The sequence below is a fragment of the Petromyzon marinus genome, chromosome 11 (assembly GCF_048934315.1).
Source record: "Petromyzon marinus isolate PM22_M1 ecotype Great Lakes invasive population chromosome 11, UKy_Petmar_22M1.pri1.0, whole genome shotgun sequence".
Taxonomy (NCBI): domain Eukaryota; kingdom Metazoa; phylum Chordata; class Hyperoartia; order Petromyzontiformes; family Petromyzontidae; genus Petromyzon; species Petromyzon marinus.
The window spans coordinates 9,563,035-9,584,850 of record NC_133677.1 but is presented as its reverse complement, the minus strand read 5'-3'; the positions used below and the strand labels follow the sequence as shown (position 1 = coordinate 9,584,850).

The window sequence follows — 21,816 nt, the reverse complement described above, 5'->3', positions numbered from 1 at the left end:
GAGCACAAACAATAAAGGCCATTTGTTAAAAAGTGTCTTTGTAAAAGTTTGTGTCAACGTTTCGAAGTCGGTCTCATCGGAACGTCCAATTACAAGGTGTAACAAAAACAATTTTGTTCCTGGGTAGTAAGTTTTCTTTCCTAATTGCGTATGCCTCAAAAGTACAGAAAATGGCTTTTACTCCCCACAAACTTTGCTTTTGTGAAATTTACTTATTTTCAATGAGAAAACTTGGTGTGCATTTGTGTCATTTCTTCACGTAAAGTCCTGCTCACAAAAGTTTGTGGGAAATAATAGCCATTTTCTATACCTTTTAGCATAAGCGATTAATAAATAACACTTACTACCCAGGGACAAAAATCGTGTTACATTGCGTTGTAATTGGCTCCATGGAGTTTTCAGAATTACGACATCTATGCCGTAACCAATGACCTGACAATTGTCAGCCGTGCGCTCTTTTATTATAATTTTGCCTTTTAAAGGCAGTTGCTGATGGGTGTTTTGAGGCAGCTTGTGTGCGCAACGCAGGGATGCCTGTAAATGGGTTTGCTTTTAGTTGATTTCCCTCTTTCAGGCCACGTGTGAGAAAGGTCAAAGGGGAGAAAACGAAAGCGTTTAAAAATTCAAACCTAACTACATCGTAGAGCTCACTCTTTTCTTAATTAGCATGTCTGGTTTTCAATGTGTCATGTAATTTAAGTCGGTTACTGGGTAACAGCCATTAGTGTCCTTTTATTTTCCTGTCAATGCAGCCAGTGGAGAGGTTTTCCCTTCCCCTCTGCTGCCCTCGCAGTCTGAAACTCCCTTCCTCCCAAGCAGCTGTGCTGCGACTTGCCGATTCTCCTCTGCCTATGACCAACTATCACTTTCCATTGCTACAATGTATTAATATTCCTCCCTTCCAGAGAATACCCATGTCCTTCGGTTGTGTCACTCTTTTCTTAATTAGCTTTAAATCTAGAATTGTGTCCGTTGTCTCCAGATGCGATTGAGATGCTATGTACACGCAAACATTGTGCAGTATTGTAATAATTTGACAGTTATGTAGATTTAAAAAAAAGAATAATAACAATAAAATAATAAAAATAAAATTGAAAAGTGAATAAAAAATAAGAAAAAAATCACATTTCCATCGCAACACAAGCAATCGTTATCAGGACCCATTTCAAACCTTTAAAACAGCCTGCCTCAGCAGCTGTCCCCCGCTTTTGTCTCCTGATGACGATTGCTTGCGTTGCGATCGAAACGTCGTGATATTTTTATTCTTTTATATTCACTTTATTTTTATTATTTCATTGTTATTATTTTTTTTACCTACGTGACTTTACCGAAATACCCAAAGAATATGAATTCCTGCAGTAACGGAAGCTTTAAGTCAATATTTAATTTGATAGTTAGCTTATTAAATAAATCATGAGTAGCAATAATCGCGTTATCGGCAGTGCTAACCAAACACTGCATTTGCAATAACAAACAACTTTTATCATTAGAAGTATCACCGAATAATTCGTTTAATCGGAAACTACTGAGTGCGCCTAGAAATGCGAGTGACCTTGTAATTCTCAACAGTGCTGCCTCAAGCAACGAAAGTAGTGTACGAGTGTACCATGTTATGAATCCAGCAATAATCCTCCACAAAGTAGCATAATCTGTGAAGACAGTGTCAAGATTTGTCGCAACAGCAACCCTCTGCTATCAGTAATCGTCGTCGTGATGTAATCTCCACCTAAGGTCTTTCGCAATCGTTGTCCTACGTTTAAATGTATCGTTAGCCTGAATCCAACACCAACAGTTTAACAGTGGCATCAATGTGAATATAATTTCATGTTTGGCATTAGCCTGCAAACATACCGTGCATTTCAACTGATCTTGAAATTTTAAGAGCTTTGATTCCAAAACAAAACAAAATAGCAATTTGGACAAATTAAAGGAGTTTATATATATACGTAACTGAAAACACTTATCATATTCGAACAAAATACAATGGTAGCAAATGTACATTTTAAATGATTTACGTCCTCCCACATTTTAAGATACTTTATTTCACAGCTATAACAATAAGTGAGCGCCTGTGGTAGTTTGTCCCAAAGGGTTTGTTAGCAGCAAGGTAAAGTGGTGCTTAACCGCTGTCGGCATTCGCCTCTGATTAGCGAGGTTGGCTACGTACGGTGCGAAAGAAGGACAACACATTATTTGTGACGTGTAGCACTTTCATACGAACCAATTTAATGCGTGAAATCTAATTTTACGTAAACAGCATTTCAAATTGAACAAGGTATACAAGATCATTGAAATATGTTTATCTTTAAAATATTTTAGTTGACCCAAATGAAAGTGTTGTATCTTTATTAACTAAATAAAACATTGTTATTGCATGCACACATATCTATGACTGTAATCTAGAACTTTGCTGCCATGAGAAAGACTCACATATATATTTATTTGATATAATTTACACATTGGGCCAGCTGCCTGACTCGTAATTAAACAGTTATGAGTTAAAATCCTAGTTCGACATCTACCCAACCCATCATCCCAATAGGGTTGCTCAATACGAATGTGAAATTAGATGTGGTTGCCTTGTCGCTATCATAGGAATCAACGGTGGTTGGCTTGCTTATTCCATGAGATGTAAAACCTGTACTATTGAATTTTGACTTAAAACTTTCGTGACTGCAGGAACTCATATTCTTGGTTCTCTCGGTAAAGTCACATAAATAGAAAACAAAAAAAAATCTAAAGATTAAAATAAAATAAGAATAATCAAATTAGATTCAAATGAAAAATAAAAATTATAAAAAATAAAATAATTTATTTTTCTATTTACGTGACTTTACCTGTACTATTGGTTAATGATTACCTCATATCACTCATTCCAACATGAACACACTGCCTTGCTTTTATTGATTCACGATAGTTCTAAAACTTTTTGACTACTCTGACGCTGCATACAGATCAGCTACTAATGAAACATTGAACAAACTTAACCCGCTTCATCATTCTGCACTGGCTGTACCACATGACCCACCATTGTAACCTCTACTTAATATCCAAACTCACATCACTTAATGAAAGAATATATCTACATTGGGCCCTGTTCATCCATTTAAAAAACCTTATTGGCAAATATGTGCTATACTTAGCTCATTCATTAATCTCATTGTCAAACCTAATAAACCTAAGACGTTCATCTAATTGCATTTTAACTATCTCTAGAACAACAATTGGAATAGGTGACAGAGCCTTTGCCATTGCAGCACCAACATTTAGGAACAACCTTATTCCTCCCTTAACAGCGTATGTATTTTTTTATATAATTTTCTACATACGTGACTTTACCGAAAAAAACAATGAGTATAGTAATTTATGCATTCACGAAAGCTTCAATTCTATATTAATCCACCTCTACGGGGAGGTTACCTTTACGATTCTGTCCTTAACTTGTTGCCCTGTGTTTATCTTGCCTCCGTATGTATCTCTACGTGCTTCAATGTGCTCTGTTTTCTGTTTTCCGTGGTCTGTGTCTCTGTTTCACTTTCTTCCTCCGTCGCTGTCCTCGATGTTACGCATCCATCGCACTCCGCGTGTGTTCCCATTGTCTTCAACCCCTCCCCCCACCTCTGCAGCTTATTTCAGCACCGTTCCTGTCCGGGTTGTTTACTCATTCATGTGCTCTCTCTCTGCGTAGGTTCCCATTGTCTTCAACCCCTCCCCCCACCTCTGCAGCTTATTTAAGTCTCTGTCCGTCATCCCTCCAGTCCTTTTTGTCTCTTGGTGTGGTGTTACTCTGGTTGTCCATCTGTGCTGCCCAATATATCTTTCCTTGCATGTTCTTCCCTATGTATGTATTTCTGCTACCTTGTACCTCGTATTTGTTCACTGTCTATGCTGGTTTGTTCAACCCAGAGGATGAACACGAAATTTAGCAGTCTTCTGAAATTCGTGGTTAACCAGGTCAGTATCTGTGTTGTTGGCCGACTGGTTTTGCATCACGTTATTTTTCTTACTTTAACGTTCTCTATGTGCTATGTACGTGATGTCCCCCTATGTGCTCCCTCACTATTTGTTTTACACCTGATGATGATCGCTTGTGTTGCGTTCGAATCGTCGTGATTTATTATTATTTTAATATTATTTTCTACAAACGTGAATTTACCGAAAAAAACAATGAGTAGCGTAAGTATTCCTTAAAATAATATCCTGAAACAGCAGATTAGTGCTGAATACAACCAAATTTGCCAATGTGATTTGTAACTTTGATCCTTACCCATGTATCAATAGTTACATTTTAATGTGCACTTCGATTGGGGGGACTGTGTGTTGTATTGGTGTGGTCTGGGACTGAAGGCTACCTTGTCCAAGTTTGCATGAGCGCTGAAAAATCGAAAGGAATTTATGTACGTGTGTAATTTGTACTTATATACTTAACTATTGTTTTAACTTTAGTGACTTGCTTTACCATTACTCTATTTTGCACTCCTATAAAAAAAAAATGCTGTTGTAACTTGCTGACTCACGCCTACTGGAGATCTGCGAAAAAGAGCTTCATAGCTCATCGGATTTTTGTCAGGATAAATATTCTTATTCTGACTATATCTTAAGGACCCAAGTTATTTTTCTGCACGCATCTGGAATCATATTAAGCATATATATTTTAATCTCATTTAACATGGGGTGAAGCCTAAACTCATGGCATCACCCTTGACAGCATTGCTATCTAACAGCACAGTGTGTGTGTGTGTGTGAAAGCATCGTGGGCCATGACATGAGAGAACGTTTCATCTGCTCGTGCAAAAAAAAAAGAACCTCTCTGCTGTCAATCACGTCCCAGCTCACCGCAGGGCGTAGAGCACCGTTCCGTTGGGGAATATGCGTATGAGCCGGTTCTCCACCGTGATGTCGTGCAGGAAGGAACGCTTCGAGTCCACGATGAAGGTGTCGGGCACCCACAGCAGCTCCACAAGCCGCCCGTCCAGACTCAGGCTCTTGTTGCCCTCGAAGCACAGCCTCTCGTCCTGCCAGCGCTGCCGTAGGAAGATTGTCGCCGTGTAGTCCTGATCGCAAGGGATGCTTTCATTAGGACCGTATGACTTTCATGTGTTGCTTTATTTTTACTTACGCACGCGAATAAACGTGACAAAACGTGCTCAAATGAATATAGGGGGCGCGGGAAGGGTGGAGGCGATGCACGTCTTTGTTGGTGGCTCTGTTCAAGGGTGGCACTGCTGTGCGAGAGATCCAAATGGATACTTTGTCTCTTAGCGTGACGCTGATAGCACAATCAGGACAACATTTTCTCCAGTAAGATGGTCATTATCGTACTGTACAGCAAAAAAAGGAAGTGCTGCATAGGCAAAGACCCATGTAGTATTGATCTCGACTGGTCGCCCAAAGCAAGTGGTGGAAATTCCACATTTCTATGGACAGTTAATCCATAGTGCAGCCTATAGTCTATCCCTAGGACAGCCTTTGTTGACTTTCCACAAAGTGCTACTAGTATTATTGACCACGCAAGGTTGATAAGTTGATCTTGAAACCTTCTGATCATGAGTGAAGTTCCACAGCACCATCCAACCTACAAAATTTCAGCATTTTTACATTGGCCGTTCTATAGAGACAGATCCTTACCACAGGAATGTGGAAATTACCGCACTGGCTCAAGGCCACCAACAGAAATTAGCCACTGTGTAACACTTGTTGGAGCATGGAACATCAAGTGAAGTCAACAGTGTTCCTCATATATTTTTTAAGTCGTGAAAGCTACATAACAAAAATGATATGTATTCAAGTAAAACGTTCAGTTCATTTATTTCAGTTCAGTTTATTTAATTTATTAGGTTTAGCCCTGTGAGCCATGCGGCTCTTGAATCGGGTGCAACCACAACAAACAAAAACATGAAGAAACATCTTAAAGTGACTACGCGCAACAGAAAAATCCAGGAAAAAACAGCTAAGTCTTCCAGAAAAAGCATCGTATATCAACGCTGTATGCAAAAATCTCAGTGGGATGCAAGTCAAACAATAACCATGAGACAATTTAGATTAAAGTTATCAGTCTAACTCTGTACTACAACAAACAAATATGGCGAAACCAAAACGCTTTCGAAATCACCAAAATAAAGTGATAAAAACAATGTAACAGTGATCATAGGAACTGTGATTAAAATTTAACAATAAACGATACACATAACATGTACGACCAAACTTTGCAGCCATAGCTAGCATGAGTCACTCCATAACAGCAGGAGTATCAGTAGGAGTATCAAAATTTTGCAATGCACCTTTAAAGATCTGCACACTATAATCAAAAATCAAGATCAAACTTTGCAGCGGTCATCCGGAGTGATACATTTGATTTCAGGCCACTGAATAGCAGTGGCAGCTAGGGGTGTACAACTCCTCTAGAGCAGTTTTGAGTGAAGATCTCACAGGTAGTGATCCAAGTTGCAGTTTATTGGCGATAGCATTCCAGACCCTGGGGGCACCAATAGCAAAGGCCCTTCCTCCAGTATTTGTACGGCAATAAGGAATGTGAAGCTGGTAAATGAGGGAGGACCTTAGGTCACATTTGTTCTTCGAAACAGTGAGGAGATCCAGCAGGTAGTCCGCTGATTTTTGTAAGTACATCGTGAATAAATAAGATCTGATGCACAAGCCGTCGATCATTAAGGGATGTTAAGTAAAACGTAATGGACTGCATTGCAAGTGGGCCAAGTGTGGGCTAAAAACACTGCTTCACTAACCATACCTGTAACACGTACAATGTAATATTTCAGACAAGAGCATTTTTTTTCTATAAACAGGCTATTCAACAATTGTTACTGTTTTCATATTTCACATTGATCATCACTGTAGAGAACACGTTTAATAATACGTATGTAGCGAGTCCAACTGAGTCACAGACGTTCTTCTTCAGAGACAACACATTTATTACACAACACGTATGTACAAAAGGGGTAGCTGCCCCTTTACCAGATACAGCCTAGGGTGGTGGCCACCCAGCTAACTGCACTAGCATACAGGAGTTATGGCTTTGACGGACCGGACCAGTACTCGGTTCCCGGGCCACGTGTTGGTGCCTCTTCAGATGTAGAACGTAGAGCTTCCAACTTGCAGAACGAAGCAACCCCGGCCCCTCCCAGGGACCCACCTTATATCCTCCCGGGTCGGGGCCGGCTCCGCCCTTGGCCCCGCCCACCTTCGAGAGCGTTCCAGCTCTCTCTCGATCTCTCTTGAGAGCTCTCCCCGGACACGTGATCACTCCCTAGCCCCCCCACCTGGGGGCCTCCCTATGGACACTCCGGATCACGTGCCTATGGGGATAACAAGTGTTCCATGGCCCGGGGCAACCACCCTGTCCCTCTAGTGGGAGCCCGCACTGCACGCTATGCGTGGTGCCATCGCTATCCGAGCGCTCAGCAAGCCCCGCTAGGGCTGGTACTACACCCACCTACCGGGTGTACGCGATGACATTGCATTGTATGCCGTGCTCTGCAGAACCGTGAGAGATCGCGACGGCTTGGGGTATGGGGTGGTGAGGGGGGGGGGGCTTCATCCAAGCGGTGGATTGATTGTGGATGATAAAACTAAATTGTGCATCTATTTGCTTCAACATCTTTAAAAAATAAAATAATTAAACCGTTTATACCCTTTGCTAAGGAGTTTCTAATGATCGGGGGATAATCGGCTTGGGAAAAAGTATTCTGTGGTAATGGAAAAGAGTTCTCTCCGCTTGCATATAAAGTAATTGGCTGCGCCATAATGCTGAACAACCCTCTCTAAGTATGGCAGTCTTGTTCATCATGTTCCCACAACATATAGTAAGATTTACATTATGAGGCCTCCTTTGCCAGTAACAAGATATAGGAATAGGTTTTACCCTTTTAACTGGCACAAAAACTTGACACCTTTATTCAAGGCATCATGTTTGCAATAACCACAACACAAGCAGTCGAGTTAAAAGGGTAAAACCTATTCCTATATCTTGTTACTGGCAAAGGAGGTCTCGTAATGTAAATGCTCACCCCGAGCCCTCAATGCTCTGATAGTGCGCTGTTTTTTAGTTGTACGCCTTTTGGCGTCTTCTGGTCCAACACCAATGGAGACTAGGCTCTAAGAAAAGCCGTCTCGGGTGTGGACCAATCAAATTCAAGTACAGTGCATATTATCAGAGTTGTCTTTTTTGTTTGCATTTTGACTATTTGTGTTGTGGTTATTGCAAACATGATGCCTTGAATAAAAGTGTCAGTTTTTGTGCCAGTTAAAAGGGTAAAACCTATTCCTATATCTTGTTACTGGCAAAGGAGGTCTCATAATGTAAATTCTCACCCCGAGCCCTCAATACTCTGATAGTGCACTGTTTTTGAGTTGTACGCCTTTTGGCGTCTTCTGGTCCAACACCAATGGAGACCAGGCTCTAAGAAAAGCCGTCTCGGGTGTGGACCAATCAAATTCAAGGACAGTGCATATTATTATCAGAGTTTTCTTTTTTGTTTGCATTTTGACTGCTTGTGTTGTGGTTATTGCAAACATGATGCCTTGAATAAAGGTGTCAGTTTTTGTGCCAGTTAAAAGGGTAAAACCTATTCCTATAGTGTAAGATGTACTGAAACCAGGGTTTAATTTACATTTGCCTGCTTTCTCCAGACAACTGGACTTCCCAGTCATGCAAATATTTAGGTACACAGCTGACATGAAATAAATATAAAATACAAGATCAACACCACATGACACGATACTTTTTTTTACTTGTCCAGGAAATGCTGTATTTCATGTACATGTTGGATGTAAAATGCATAATAATAATTGTGCATGTGTTTGCCATTTATCCATCTTCTAAGATTATGTTTCTCATCAAAATAATATCACACTGTCAGGACATATATAGAGAATTTATTTTAAAATATGTACCATTAATTATTGTTCTGCTTAATTTTATTCTGGCTCCAGGCAACTTGGAACAAATCATATTTTCATGCCTATGTGAGACTTAGTGACTTTGAAGTAAGCTGCCAATCTTTCACTGACATGAAATAATTTTTACGCATTGATTTTAAATGACCTTCCTTCCTCATTACAAAGCAATTGTGTGACTATCTTGAAGCTGCTATTTCAATATGATCTTGACAATTAGACAAGATAGCATCCGTTGTAATTAAAGTAACTCGTCTACTGCGTAGCTTTTTGTGGTTGCACTGCATAGCTCTTTCATATGTTTTCGGAAATAATTTGGCCATGATGTCTGATGTTTCACTCCAAATCCTGGGAGCTTCTTTATGTACTCAGTATTCATTTCCAAAAGAATCTCCCAGTGCATGTTAATGTAACAAGTTCTGTAACTTGTCTTAAGGAAAAGGAATGTTTATTCCCATGTTAAGGTATTCAGAATAACTAAAACAATTTGCTATGCATACACATTAAAAAAAAACTGCCTGCCATTACCTTGGCTCACATTCATAGGTGAGAATACAACTGTTGTTGTTGAGGTTCAAAGAAGTAAAATAACTACAAATGTGGAGAGAAAACATCACTTTTCTCCTGCAGAATGTTATTATTGTTCTCAGTTGCCTCACCATGTTGATCTCAGAGATGGTGTCAATGCTTGCAATGTCGAGACTCATGCCGATGGCAACTGGCCCATCTGAAAAAATACATGTGAGTAAAAAATAGACTTAATTGACATGCCAAGAGAGGAAAAACTACAATTAAATCGAAATGACATCATTCTTATAATTTCATCAAATTCTTTGGTTCTTTCGGTAAAGTCACGTAGATAGAAAAATAAAAATAAAGTTATTAAATAATAAAATAAAACCCCAAAGTGGTTGATGACATATTTCCAATGATGTCATCAACCACTTTTAGTCATGACTTGATTTGTTTTTTTCTTGTCAACCTTCACCGTCAGCAGTGTGGGTGTGTGGAGCGAGGTGCAATGATTGCCTGGCGGCCCTTTGATTGGTGGAAACCCACCGCCGGTTCATTGTTTTCTCCTACATTAACATTTGCTGCCCCGCCCATGCTGCTGACACACTTGGGCTATGCCCATCTTTAAACCTTTATAAACAGTTTGCCTTTAGAGGCTGACCCCCCTTTTCCTGATGACGACCGCTTGTGTTGCTATCGAAACGTGGCGGGTTATTTATTTATTTTATTTTGATATTGATTTTTTATTCACTTACTTTTTTATTTTTATTTCTATCTACGTGACTTTACCGAAAGAACCAAATAATATGAATTCCTGCAGTCACGAAAGTTTTAAGTAAAAAAATTATTTCATCATAATCTATTTAAAGTAACTATCAGTCATTGAAAAAACGGCATTCGCAAAATGTATATGTAGAGTACATAACATGTGAGATGTTAGCATTCACCTAGGTAGATGTTTTGATTAGCCATGAGGCCAATCACAGATTAGCGAATTATATTGTGGCCTACATAATATACGAGGTCAGAGTATTTTGTACAAATTTCCTCCTCATGTACTGTAGTGTGTTGTGTTTAATGTTGGGTTGGCAAAATTAACTATAATGAGTGCTCATTAAGGTACCGTAAGGATGCCAGAGGCCTCTATGATTAAAAAAAACATTGCTTAATGATTAGGAATTGCAAAGCAATACAGATACAAATTGGAGGATGTTATTTAGCAAAGCAGCAATTGTTATTGAAATATTTGCATTTGTATTTGCGTGTTAGAACGTTATTAGGAAAACTCATATAATGCTATGAAACATCTGGCGTTGGATGAGAGCCATCTATCTGCCTTTTTATGCAAATAGTCTTGACCCCCGTCAACCCCATGCGAAATAATTTTAGGTGCAATCTTTAATGATAAAAGAAAGAGCCCGTGACCCCAATAGAATTGGACAGCCCCTGCAGCTATCCCTAACATTCAATTATAATGCAAACGATATTAAAATATTAGCACACCCTTGTTGAATTGGTTTTTTTTAAGTACAGTAAAACCTTGGATTGCGAGTAACTTGGTCTGCGAGTGTTTTACAAGACGAGCAAAAATTTTAAATAAATATTAATTTGATAAACGAGCGAGGTCTTGCAATACGAGTAGTACGTATACGCTTTGTCTGCCGAGCGTCACGTGATCACAACTGATATACGAGTGCTTTGAAATACGAGTGCTTTGAATTAGAAACACGTTTCCGGAACGAATTATGCTCGCAATCCAAGGTTTTACTGGTACATCCTATTCCAGACACTGCTGCTTTTGGTCATTGAAAATGAATAATGTTTAAAGCATTGCACGTGACACTTTTTGAACGAGCGTACGTAAACGGCTTACTGTCAAAAGAGGGCCGGAGGTACTTGTTATATCCCCGCATGAGGTTCTGAATTTTCTGAGGAAGGGCATCACCCTCCTTGTATTCTTGACTTCCTTGGCTGACCAATACATTGGCGACAGGATCCATATGCGTCATTATAATTACAAAGCAAGATCGTGCACGAATGCCGTAGCGAAAATAAACTGGACATTTCTCTGCAACCAGACAATGATGTTAGTAACACACATTATCATTCCACCAGAAAAAAAATAAACATCATGTGTAAACCCATCAAACGGAAGGAGATGCATGTAATGCTGTGCCTTCTTAAATATATGCTGACAGCGGTGTTTTTAATGGTCAAATGTAATCAATTGTCCACTCAATCATGCAATTCCCTTATTTATAACCATGCTATATCCTACGACGATAGAATATATTTGAAAAGAAACACCTGACCCCAATACAGTGTGGAAAAATGATTAATAAGGTGTATTACTGATTATTGTTTTGCCTATATCATCTGGAATGCGTCTGGCCTCATTATATCTCAGAAGCTAAGCAGAGTTGAGCCTGAATAATCCTGGGATGGGTGACCACAATGCATAAAATAGGCATTATAGGCTGCTTCTGAGCTACGTAGCCATTAGCAACAGACGACAGTACATGAACCTACATTTTTGCACTGTACCTCTCTCCCCCCCCCCCCCCCACATTTAGAATGCTTTCACTGAACTAACGAGCGATATGGTGAAGCATTGACAAATAATCCCCGTGACAAAAGAGGGCATAGCAAATGCCCTCGTCCAGCAGTGGATTGGCCAAAATAGGCTGCACGTGTGCTGATCGTAATGAATATAATTGTTGAACAAGTCAAAGAGTACATTGAAAAGGGATTACGATTAGATGACTTTTTTTTTTTAGAAATGCACAGCAACTAGGGTAATCGTTTATGTTGACAAAAGGTGAATCATTGCGAGCAGGTACACACTGAACATGCTAAGTGGCGTCACTAGGGTTGGTGTCACCCAGTGCGGTAACTCATGGACCTCCACCAGTAACCAGGCCATGTAGAATGCTTAGTTATGTTTTTTTGTACTAATGTTACTCGTAAATCGTAATTCCCGTATATCACTGAATGTAATGGCAATAGTAGTGACATAAACAACTAGCACAAATTAAATTACACTTTTGAATTACAATATTTCCTTTAATTACTACTTAATTCTCCAAAAAAATATTAATATAGGTTCACAAATACTAATTACCGCAATATTGTAGCTAAAACACCAGAAAATTTGACAAAATCAGCGACTAGCGACGAAAACAACGGCGCGTGCTTGCAGCGCGTGCAGAGGAAACCACGTGACTCGACGCGTCATTGTAATTGTGCAACAATGACATCTCTGAACGGAGTGCTTTAGAAGGTTCAAAAAGTAAATTAGCATAGAGTTTTAGCCTTGTAGGTATATTGATACAGGACATGTAAGCTGGGCTTACGAAACAAAATTTTGTTGTTGTAACTAACTACTGGGATATTTTTTGTTATGTATTTTTTTAAAAAATATACATTTCTGCTGAAACACTGCACAAACATTGTATAGACAGTCATTTTGATGTCACCCCCCTCTGTTGGTGTGACCAGGTGCGGTTCGTACCCCCTGCACCCCCCCCAGTGACGCCACTGAACATAATGACTGGTGTTTTTTTTGCCTGGCTGTGACATTAGGGTTGCAATGCATCTGGCAGACCAATTTCCAGGATTAAGGATTATTTTTGCATCATCTCTGTGACATTTTTTATAATTAAAAAATATACTTGTTGCATTCAATCGTCATCACTGTGCTGATTCAAATTGTGTTAAGGTGATAACAAGGCAATTTACTATGAATGTACATTTTTCATGCTGACAAAAAAATCTCGCCCAATATATCTCTGAAATGGAAACTGTAAAAGAGCTTATGTATAGCAGGTGGAGCTTAATGGATAATAAAAAATATATGTAGGGCATCCGTTTCTATGAGGTTTTTTTTTAAAATAGAGAAACTTCAAAACAGATAAACTTCAATAACTAATTTTTTAAGTATTAAAATTTATACTGCGTGTGTCGGTTACAAATATAAAAAGTAAAATGCATCTTTCAAATATATATTTTTTAAAATCATAGACATGCATTTTCACCATGCAGACATACACCGTTCAATTTTGGGACACCATTAAATACACTTGTGGTCATTGAGACAAATACCCAAAGTTAATTCTATTTGTTGTTATCTTATTTTAACCCTATCGCTCCCAAAATCGTCCTTTTCCCGCTGCATTCAGTCTTAATTCCAACTATAACTATGAAAACACACACGCACTCTGAGCCTGCTGTGGAAGTTAACGTCCACACACATTTGTATTGCAAATGCAAAGCGTTTTATGTTTACGAATGAAATCCCTTCCATTTGTTTTATCTGCATTATAATTACACACAAAAAATCAGCGTTACAATTAACAATTTTCTTTGGTTATGTTGCGCACATGTGACTCGCATTAACTTTACTCTGAAAGCGTACTGTAATAGTGAACACGTGATTTGGTGCTACTGCTTTGGAAGGGATGCACAAGTAGAATTAACAAAAACAAAATCAACACACTCGTCAACAACACTGCGTTCGAAGATAATATATAATCGGCGACATTTGGGCGATAACCCTTTATCTGCTATGAAGAAAGGGCCATTGCCCAAAACGTCGCTGATTATTTACATTATCTCCTTTATTGCATGATAACAGTAAAGTCAGCATATATACCATACATCTGTAATTGACAGTACTCGTAGTACGATTCGCATTATACAAACTATCCTGACAGAACAAAGTCAAGAATGTGTTCACGTTTGGCTTACGAGTGGCATGTATCAACCTTACCTGCACTTGATAAGTTGTAACAGCAAGCTATAATATAACAGCAGCATCCTTTATTGTTTGGTTGTTGATCCAGCTTTAAAAAAAATTACCTGCAAAAAAAAAGGTTTTAAAAAAAACGTACTTAAACATTCTTTGTACCAATATCTTCCGTAAATTATCATTGGATTTTTTGCATGTAGGGACCCAAGGAGGCTACCGACAAATAAAATAACTCACATTGCACAGCGGATTCTGCCACTGATAAAATGCAATTGAGCCTTGCTCCAATCGAGGACATGGAGGAGTGGGGGGGTGAAGAACGCACGCATGCAAACGATTACATGGTTATTTCATCGTTCACATTAAATCACCGCTGATAAGCACGTCTTTCCGTGGGGATGTAAAAAAAAAGAAATCTACAAGATGTACTCACCTGTCTCTCGGCTTGTTATGTGTTGCTCTCCCCTTGCAGCAGAACAGAGAATCGCACTCGCGACGTGCACGGAGCCCCCAAGGCAAATGTTCTCCCATGCACGCGTTATAAAGGACGCTCGGGCTTATTCACCAGAACAGCATCAATACGTGTCCCGCCAGCACACATTGGCCCACGTGTCTGACCATTCCTCCTCGGTATTTTTTTACCCATTTTTTTTAACACATGCATTAATTTGCAGCAATTGCACGATAGTTGTAAGTAACAATAAGCTAAAAAAAATAACATTTGAGCATTAGACCTCGGTTTTGCAGTTTGAAATATTAGAACTCACCGTGTCCCCATAGATGTGTCGTGACCTTAAGTCTTCAAAATAATAAAGCAATTGGTAATTTGTGCCGCGTTCTATCCTTCAAATCGATGGAAGCTTAAGCGGCTTCTATCCAAACACGTCACACGCAGCCTGAACGCAGCGCTATCTGCTCCTAAGTTGTTTTTAGCAACGTGCTGATGGAAGAAATTCCCAGGAGATATTGTTTGGAATGAAATGCCCTCAAGGAGAGGGAGGGAGGGAGGGGAGACAGCATAGCACCATGGGTGACTGTGTAGTATTAAAAAAAAACCAATACAATCATAAACGTACAAGAAAAGACTTTCGTTTGAAAATGAACCTAATAAATATAGATTTTTAAAAAGTGTACATATACATATTTACCTTTACCTGTTAAATACTCTTGATCCTTCTGACAATGTTCATGCATTGTGTGCTTGTGTCTGAGAGAATAATCCAAATGATAAAATACAAATTCCAACGTGACATTGGACGTGAAAATATCACCGACGTGTGACATGAAATCAGCACAATTTCACGATAGTGGCAAGTGGTCGTGAACGAGGCCCACGGAGAGGAAGACGTGGTTGTGGATTGGGGGGGGGGGGGTGGAGGGAGCCCAACAAAGAGAGATCAGAGATAAATGAAGAAGGCAGCGAAAGATAACTAGCGTGCAATGCAGAAGCGGCTAGCGCAGATTTTAACGCTCAGCGTTAAAGCTGAAACCAATCTGTGTGAATAAGACAATCAGGGGCACTGTGCCAGTGCAATCTGCCTCATGCCCGTGATGTCACATTAAGCTTGAGGGCACAGCTGCCCCTGCCAAACGACCACCTACCTCCTTTGGATTGCTTTAGAGTTGACAGGTCAGCCTGAACAATGATATGCTCCTGCGTATCCCGTATAGTTTTACAGATGCCTTAGCGCATGCCCTTCGAAACCACATCAGTCCTCGCAGCCTTTCAATGTGCGACTTTCTCTTTCCACTGATTTAAAGGCACGCTCAGTGTCCATCGCCAATTGCACACACAGCATTCAGACAACACAGAGATGTAACGACTGGGTTGACAGCCGTAGGTTCATTTGATGTGCACAAGGTATAGACGGTGCTACGGGGCTGTGGTGAGGGCCCTTTCGTCCTATTATTTTCACACCGGTAATGGAAACCTGGAATGTGATGTGTTGCTTACGCATATTGATTTGATGAGTAATTGCTCAAATCAAAGTTGGCGTGACTGAACGTGGGCTTGTGCGAGTAGCTCGCAATGCAGCATTTTCCAGCATCTCAGATTGCTCCAAGGGTCTGGAATATAAACGACCTACGCAGTAGCTGCACCTTGGTGCAAGGGCCCCTTGCATTTTATATTGCATTGCATGAGCACAAGTTCATTGCCATGTCAATGTATCCTGCTATGAGTGATGTAATGTTAGTTAAGAAAAATCCAAAATATTATTACAGAAATAACGCCCACAATTTGTGCGGGCGTCCTTTAGCTCCGACAGAATGTGCAAGACCTCGTGGCCACTACTGTACTGGTTAAATCCATCAGCATATGTATGACTATTACCTGTACACAACAGTGCAAAATTCACCATCTAGACATATTTTATGCAATATATTTTCTGTGGGTGTTTACGATGCTTTCAGGAGCACAAAAAATGCGTATCGTTTGTCCAGCAGGCACTGACCCTATTGTCTCCAGATAAGCAGCTTGAAACAGCTTGAAACACAGCCACATAAACCACATGAAATAATGATCCGCCACGAGTACACGTATTGCTATAGTAATTACATGATTAAAATACACACATTAAAGTAAAATAGGTGGATTCATTCGAATGTTATCCTATTACTTGATCACATCTTAAATGCAAAGCGTGAAGACATATTGTGTTAAATTGAGATTACGCATATGCAAATAAAATGCACCTAATTACTATTCATACTTATTTGCATCAGCGCAGGGTTTTTTCCCCTAAACTTACAAATTAATTTAATTGGAGCCTCTCATGTAAGCAGCCACCTCTTTGAATTTTTTTGACACAATGTGCAAAACCTTATTACCTCGTACAGTGAGGGAAAAAAGTATTTGATCCCCTGCTGATTTTGTACGTTTGCCCACTGACAAAGAAATGATCAGCCTATAATTTTAATGGTAGGTTGATTTGAACAGTGAGAGACGGAATAACAACAACAAAATCCAGAAAAACGCATGTCAAAAATGTTATAAATTGATTTGCATTTTAATGAGGGAAATAAGTATTTGACCCCTCTGCAAAATATGACTTAGTACGTGGTGGCAAAATCCTTGTTGGCAATCACAGAGGTCAGACGTTTCTTGTCGTTGGCCACCAGGTTTGCACACATCTCAGGGGGGATTTGCAGTGGCTGGGTGGCTCAGTGCTCAGACCACTGAGATAATGGTTTCTAATCCAGGCAGCAACCCATGATTAAAACGGCCTCTCAAATTTAGACAATTGAAGATTTTAGTTATGTTACCAATTGCTGCACAAAACCCCCTAATAGTTGTTTGATCAACTCAACTTATGCATTTCGGTATGTCATACAGCAAACCTCTCTATAGCAGGGTGTATCGGGGAGGTGGCAGTGCCTCTGGTGTGGCTAAAAGGGCACTTGCAGGTATCTCAGAAACAGTCTGGGATATCTCCTTACATAGGCAATTTTCTAATTAGTGATGCACTGCTGGAGCTGCAAATGTACATTTCTTCATTTTGTAACACGACACCGATGTCACAATTGCAATAACAAACATGCTCGAAAGAAAACATGAAAACGTGCCTATGCATATGTATAGGTTCATTGGATTCATGACACCATTCGTATTTAGAAGCAAGAGTTAAGTTAAAGATAGACGAAAGGGGGTGGGAATGTGTGTATGGTTAAACTCTTACTGTAAGATCGTTACTCATTATGAGTCTACACCTCTAGGGTCCTTTAGCTCACAGAGAATACAATTACCTCAAGACACGACTGCATATCGGGGCAGTGTGAACCGTGATATCACATCGTGATGAAGCACACAGTGTTGTCACCTGCTTATTGAAATACATGCTGCCGTGTGTGTGTGTGCATGGCACCATACATTTGTGTGTGCTGTTGGGATTTGTCCTATGAGTAACATTGTCCTCTTTTCGATTTTTGCTTTTTTTAGGATTCCGTGGCAGCATGTGAGATTTGAGGAGCCAATGTAAAGGTAAAGTTATTAAAATAAACAATTCACTGGCCTGATCTCCAGCCAGTAATTGTCAACGTTTGGACAAATTTGAATTCACTCAACTCAGCGGTGCAGTCTAAGCAACTAACAATGTATTTTCACTTTTCAGGAAAAAAAATATACGGAATTGTTAGCTGCCCTTTCAGTAATATTGGATTGTTACAATTTCAATAAATATGTATCTATGGAGATTTGATATCCTTATGCTGATGTCCAACTAAGAATTTTATAAAATTCAATGCCAAAAAAATATTTGAGTTGATTTGCTTTATATTTTTTACAAGTGTATTATAATGACATTTATATAATACCACTTTAAGCTTTATTGACTGATATAATAAGGTTTTAAGTAACGAAGCATGAGATGCTCTATATATTGTAGTAAACACATTAAGCCATGCTGCACATGCTGGAGGAGTAACGCATGTCCTTTAAGAAATGTACATTGGAGTTTAGCCACACTTCGTTATCCAGTAATATTTGAACAAACCCATCAGACTGCAAACAATCTAACCATATTTCGATGTAAAGCTTTCGTGACTGCAAGGATTCATCTTCTTGGGTCTTTCGGTAAAGTCACGTAGAATGGGAATAAAATAATATAATAAAATAAGACAATAAAATTCTCACGACGCTTCGAGGTAACATGCAAATTCATATTTTAACTCCGCCCACACAGCTTAATAGACGCGTTCCATGTTTAACAGCTTTCAGGACACAGCAGCGCACCTTGGCAGTTGCACTTGCCCATTTACTTTTTTCCTCTCTGCCTGTTCCCAGCCCCCTCCCTCCTCCTCTCCGGAGGTGATGCTGGTAACATCCAAATTCATATTTTAACTCCGCCCACACAGCTTAATAGACGCGGTCCTTGCATGACAGCGTTCATTCAAGCTCTGTCTTCCGGACAGACCTGTCTCTTCACCTGAAGAAGGCCACTTGTGTTGTGGCCGAAACGTCGTGAGAATTTTATTGTCTTACTTTATTATTTGATTTCCATTCTACGTGACTTTACCGAAAGAACCAAGAAGATTAATCTAACCATATTTAAGTCTTTCGGTAAAGTCACGTATAAGGGAAACAATAAAATAATAAAAATATAAAACAATAAAATTCTCACATTTTTGACTGCAACACAAGCAATCATCATCAGGTGTGAAAACCACAGCAAGAAAATTTGAAAAAAGTGGCGGTTATTTTTAACGTTAGCACCACGGAGAGCGATTTGACAGTTTGTTCAGATGGACGAGTCCATCTATGTTCGGAAAAGAGGAGGGGGGAGACGAAAATAATGGATGCGGTCTGAAAGCCACCGTAAGCGTGAACAATCAATTAAGACCTTCTACGTGACTTTACCAAAAGAACCAAGAATATGAATCTCTGCAGTCACGAAAGCTTTAAATCAAATTCATATTTAAGTCATTTTCACTTATACCCTACAGGTATACCACTTTCTCCATACATGCAAGTACAAAAAATAAATAGTACTTTATAAAATGGCATTGCTTATTACAATCATGAAGTTGTTGTAACACATCATGCTTAACTTTTCTAGACATTTACAATCCATATGAAATTGTATAGAATGGCCTTGAATGATTAACATATGCATGTTTTTTCAATGAGACATTTTCAAAACATTTGATGTTGAATTCACTCAATAAATCAAATGTCAGCTACATAAAATGAAGTGCACAGTGTCCTTTGGCATTCTTGCCAATTGGGGTTGGGAATACCTTTAAATATATCTAAAAGTTACATTTTAAGCATATGTATGCATGGGCCTGCAATGTAAAAAAATGTAAACCACACACACACAGGCACACACACTATAAATATTTAAGTTAATGTAGTCATGTTATATGAGTGTGGTAACACTGCAGGTTATTAAACTGATTGGAACCTGTGGGTGTTTGTCTAAATTGAATTTACACAGGATTATAAATTATAAACCTATTGAAGCACATTACACTTTATTATAAAGAACACGATTGTGGAAAAGGAAATACAAAAACTAATCAGGCAAGAATAGTCATCAGACAATGCAATTTTATTAGCTTTCTTTGTTCAAGAACGATACAGAAACGGCACATAATATAATTATAAACTTAATATTAACCCACCTTTACTTATCGTTGAAATAACGCAAGCACATAATCAAGCTTCATTAAATGCACCTGACAATGTTTTACTGTGAACATGAAGAAATAATAAACATTGAAAAAAAGAGTAGGATGCAATTATAAGTGTGGCATGGAAATCTACGCATTTCTTTAACTAAATGTCAAAATGTGCACACTAAATTTATTATTTTACACATTCAGAGAAATGTAGATATGCAGTTAACCATGCTAAAATGCCAAAATTTCCGCATTAAGTTGTCATCAAAAAAATACTGTCTCTATATACCTTTACAACCAGTTTTAATAGGGCATGTGCATCTTCTAAAATAAATTAACAACTTGCTTCCTTAGCAATAGATTGAGCAGTATGTTGGGATCTTCAGCTTTATCATTGTGAGACTTTCCTGAAAAGCAAAAATGAGAAAGCAGCTTTAATGACCATTGCACATGAATAATTTCATTATTAATGGGGGTGCAACAAAATAATTGTGATTAGTCAACGCTGTACAAAGATATTTGATGATTTGTTCAATAAAATATTCAATGCACATTTACCATCACACTCCTTGCCACTGTTAAGCCCTTGCTGCAATATAATAACCATGAACAAAACTGAAACCGTTGGTGGAAGTCATGTTATTTTGGCTGATAAATTACCACACATCACTTGCATTTGCTGCTAATAGCTTACATTGAATGACACGTGAATACAATATTTGGAACTAGCTTCTTTGCCCGTCCTAGGACGGAAGCTGTAATATTTGCGAAAAAAATCGAGCAGTGACTTGTATAAATGTAATGGCAGTGAATCTTGCACAAAAGTATGTCATCAAACACTTCATTGAATGGCACTGTAGCACTGTATTAATGGCAGTGATTCTTGCACAAAACTCTATCATAAAACACCTCACTGAATGGCACTATAGCACTGTATATAAACTGACCTTCAATTTGTTCAAATTCACTGCTCTGATACTTAATTCTCTTCTACTTTCGGTCGATGGGGCTGAAGTAAATTGGAAATCTATGCAATGTGGAAAATCACCGAGAAATGTCTATTTTGCCATAATGTAGAAGCATAAATGAGACTTAGCTTTTGTCTCAAGTGCTGAAGAAATAAATAAAGACACCAAATCCACTTTGTTGCTGCGTATAATTATTTATTACATTCACTATCAATGAAGAAACGTCAAACTTAAAGCGAATTTTCGAAAAAAATTATTTCCCTTCGACCTTCTGCGTGAGTGTAAAAATCCACCCGCTTAAAATTGTTTTTATTATTAATGACGGGGGGGGGGTGCGGCATGTGGAGTGACGTCACGCACGCTACACACATGTCTGGACTATTATAGTAGTAATGTACATTTTACATGTGATGTATTTTATACATGTCCAAAGCAAAAAAATATCTCCCCGCTCACACAGCAGAGTACAGGTTGTTCCTCGCTTTATGCAGTCGATGCATTCCAAAAAAAGGGCATAAAGCGCAGTCACCCAACCCCCAATGCACCGCACGAGACAGC

General features: G+C 39.0%; 2 protein-coding genes and 1 long non-coding RNA gene across 7 annotated transcripts in view; 1 reads left to right on the top strand and 2 right to left on the bottom strand.

Moving 5' to 3' along the window:
- The window catches only part of LOC116941233 (gamma-aminobutyric acid receptor subunit pi-like), a 55,915-nt gene extending 40,726 nt beyond the window's left edge, over positions 1–15,189 (bottom strand). The window contains exons 1-5 of one of the 4 annotated variants that reach the window (XM_032952060.2): positions 14,607–15,189; positions 14,195–14,283; positions 11,300–11,397; positions 9,573–9,640; positions 4,837–5,054 (exon numbers count right to left, since the gene is read on the bottom strand). In XM_032952060.2, coding sequence (XP_032807951.1) covers positions 4,837–5,054; positions 9,573–9,640; positions 11,300–11,397; positions 14,195–14,241 — 431 coding nt within the window. In that variant the 5' untranslated portion in view covers positions 14,242–14,283; positions 14,607–15,189. The other 3 variants (XM_032952057.2, XM_032952055.2, XM_032952058.2) reach the window with 3 other exon arrangements.
- LOC142924284 (uncharacterized) lies at positions 3,485–5,142 on the top strand. Its single transcript, XR_012941472.1, has 2 exons — positions 3,485–3,954; positions 4,908–5,142. It is a non-coding gene; the product is annotated as an uncharacterized LOC142924284 (long non-coding RNA).
- A 5,010-nt stretch (positions 15,190–20,199) lies between the features above and the next one.
- PACRGL (parkin coregulated like) overlaps positions 20,200–21,816 on the bottom strand; it is a 41,449-nt gene continuing 39,832 nt past the window's right edge. For both annotated transcript variants that reach the window (XM_032952061.2, XM_032952062.2), the window contains one exon: positions 20,200–20,697. In XM_032952061.2, the coding sequence (XP_032807952.1) occupies positions 20,641–20,697 (57 nt within the window). In that variant the 3' untranslated portion in view covers positions 20,200–20,640. The remainder of the gene's footprint in view (positions 20,698–21,816) is intronic.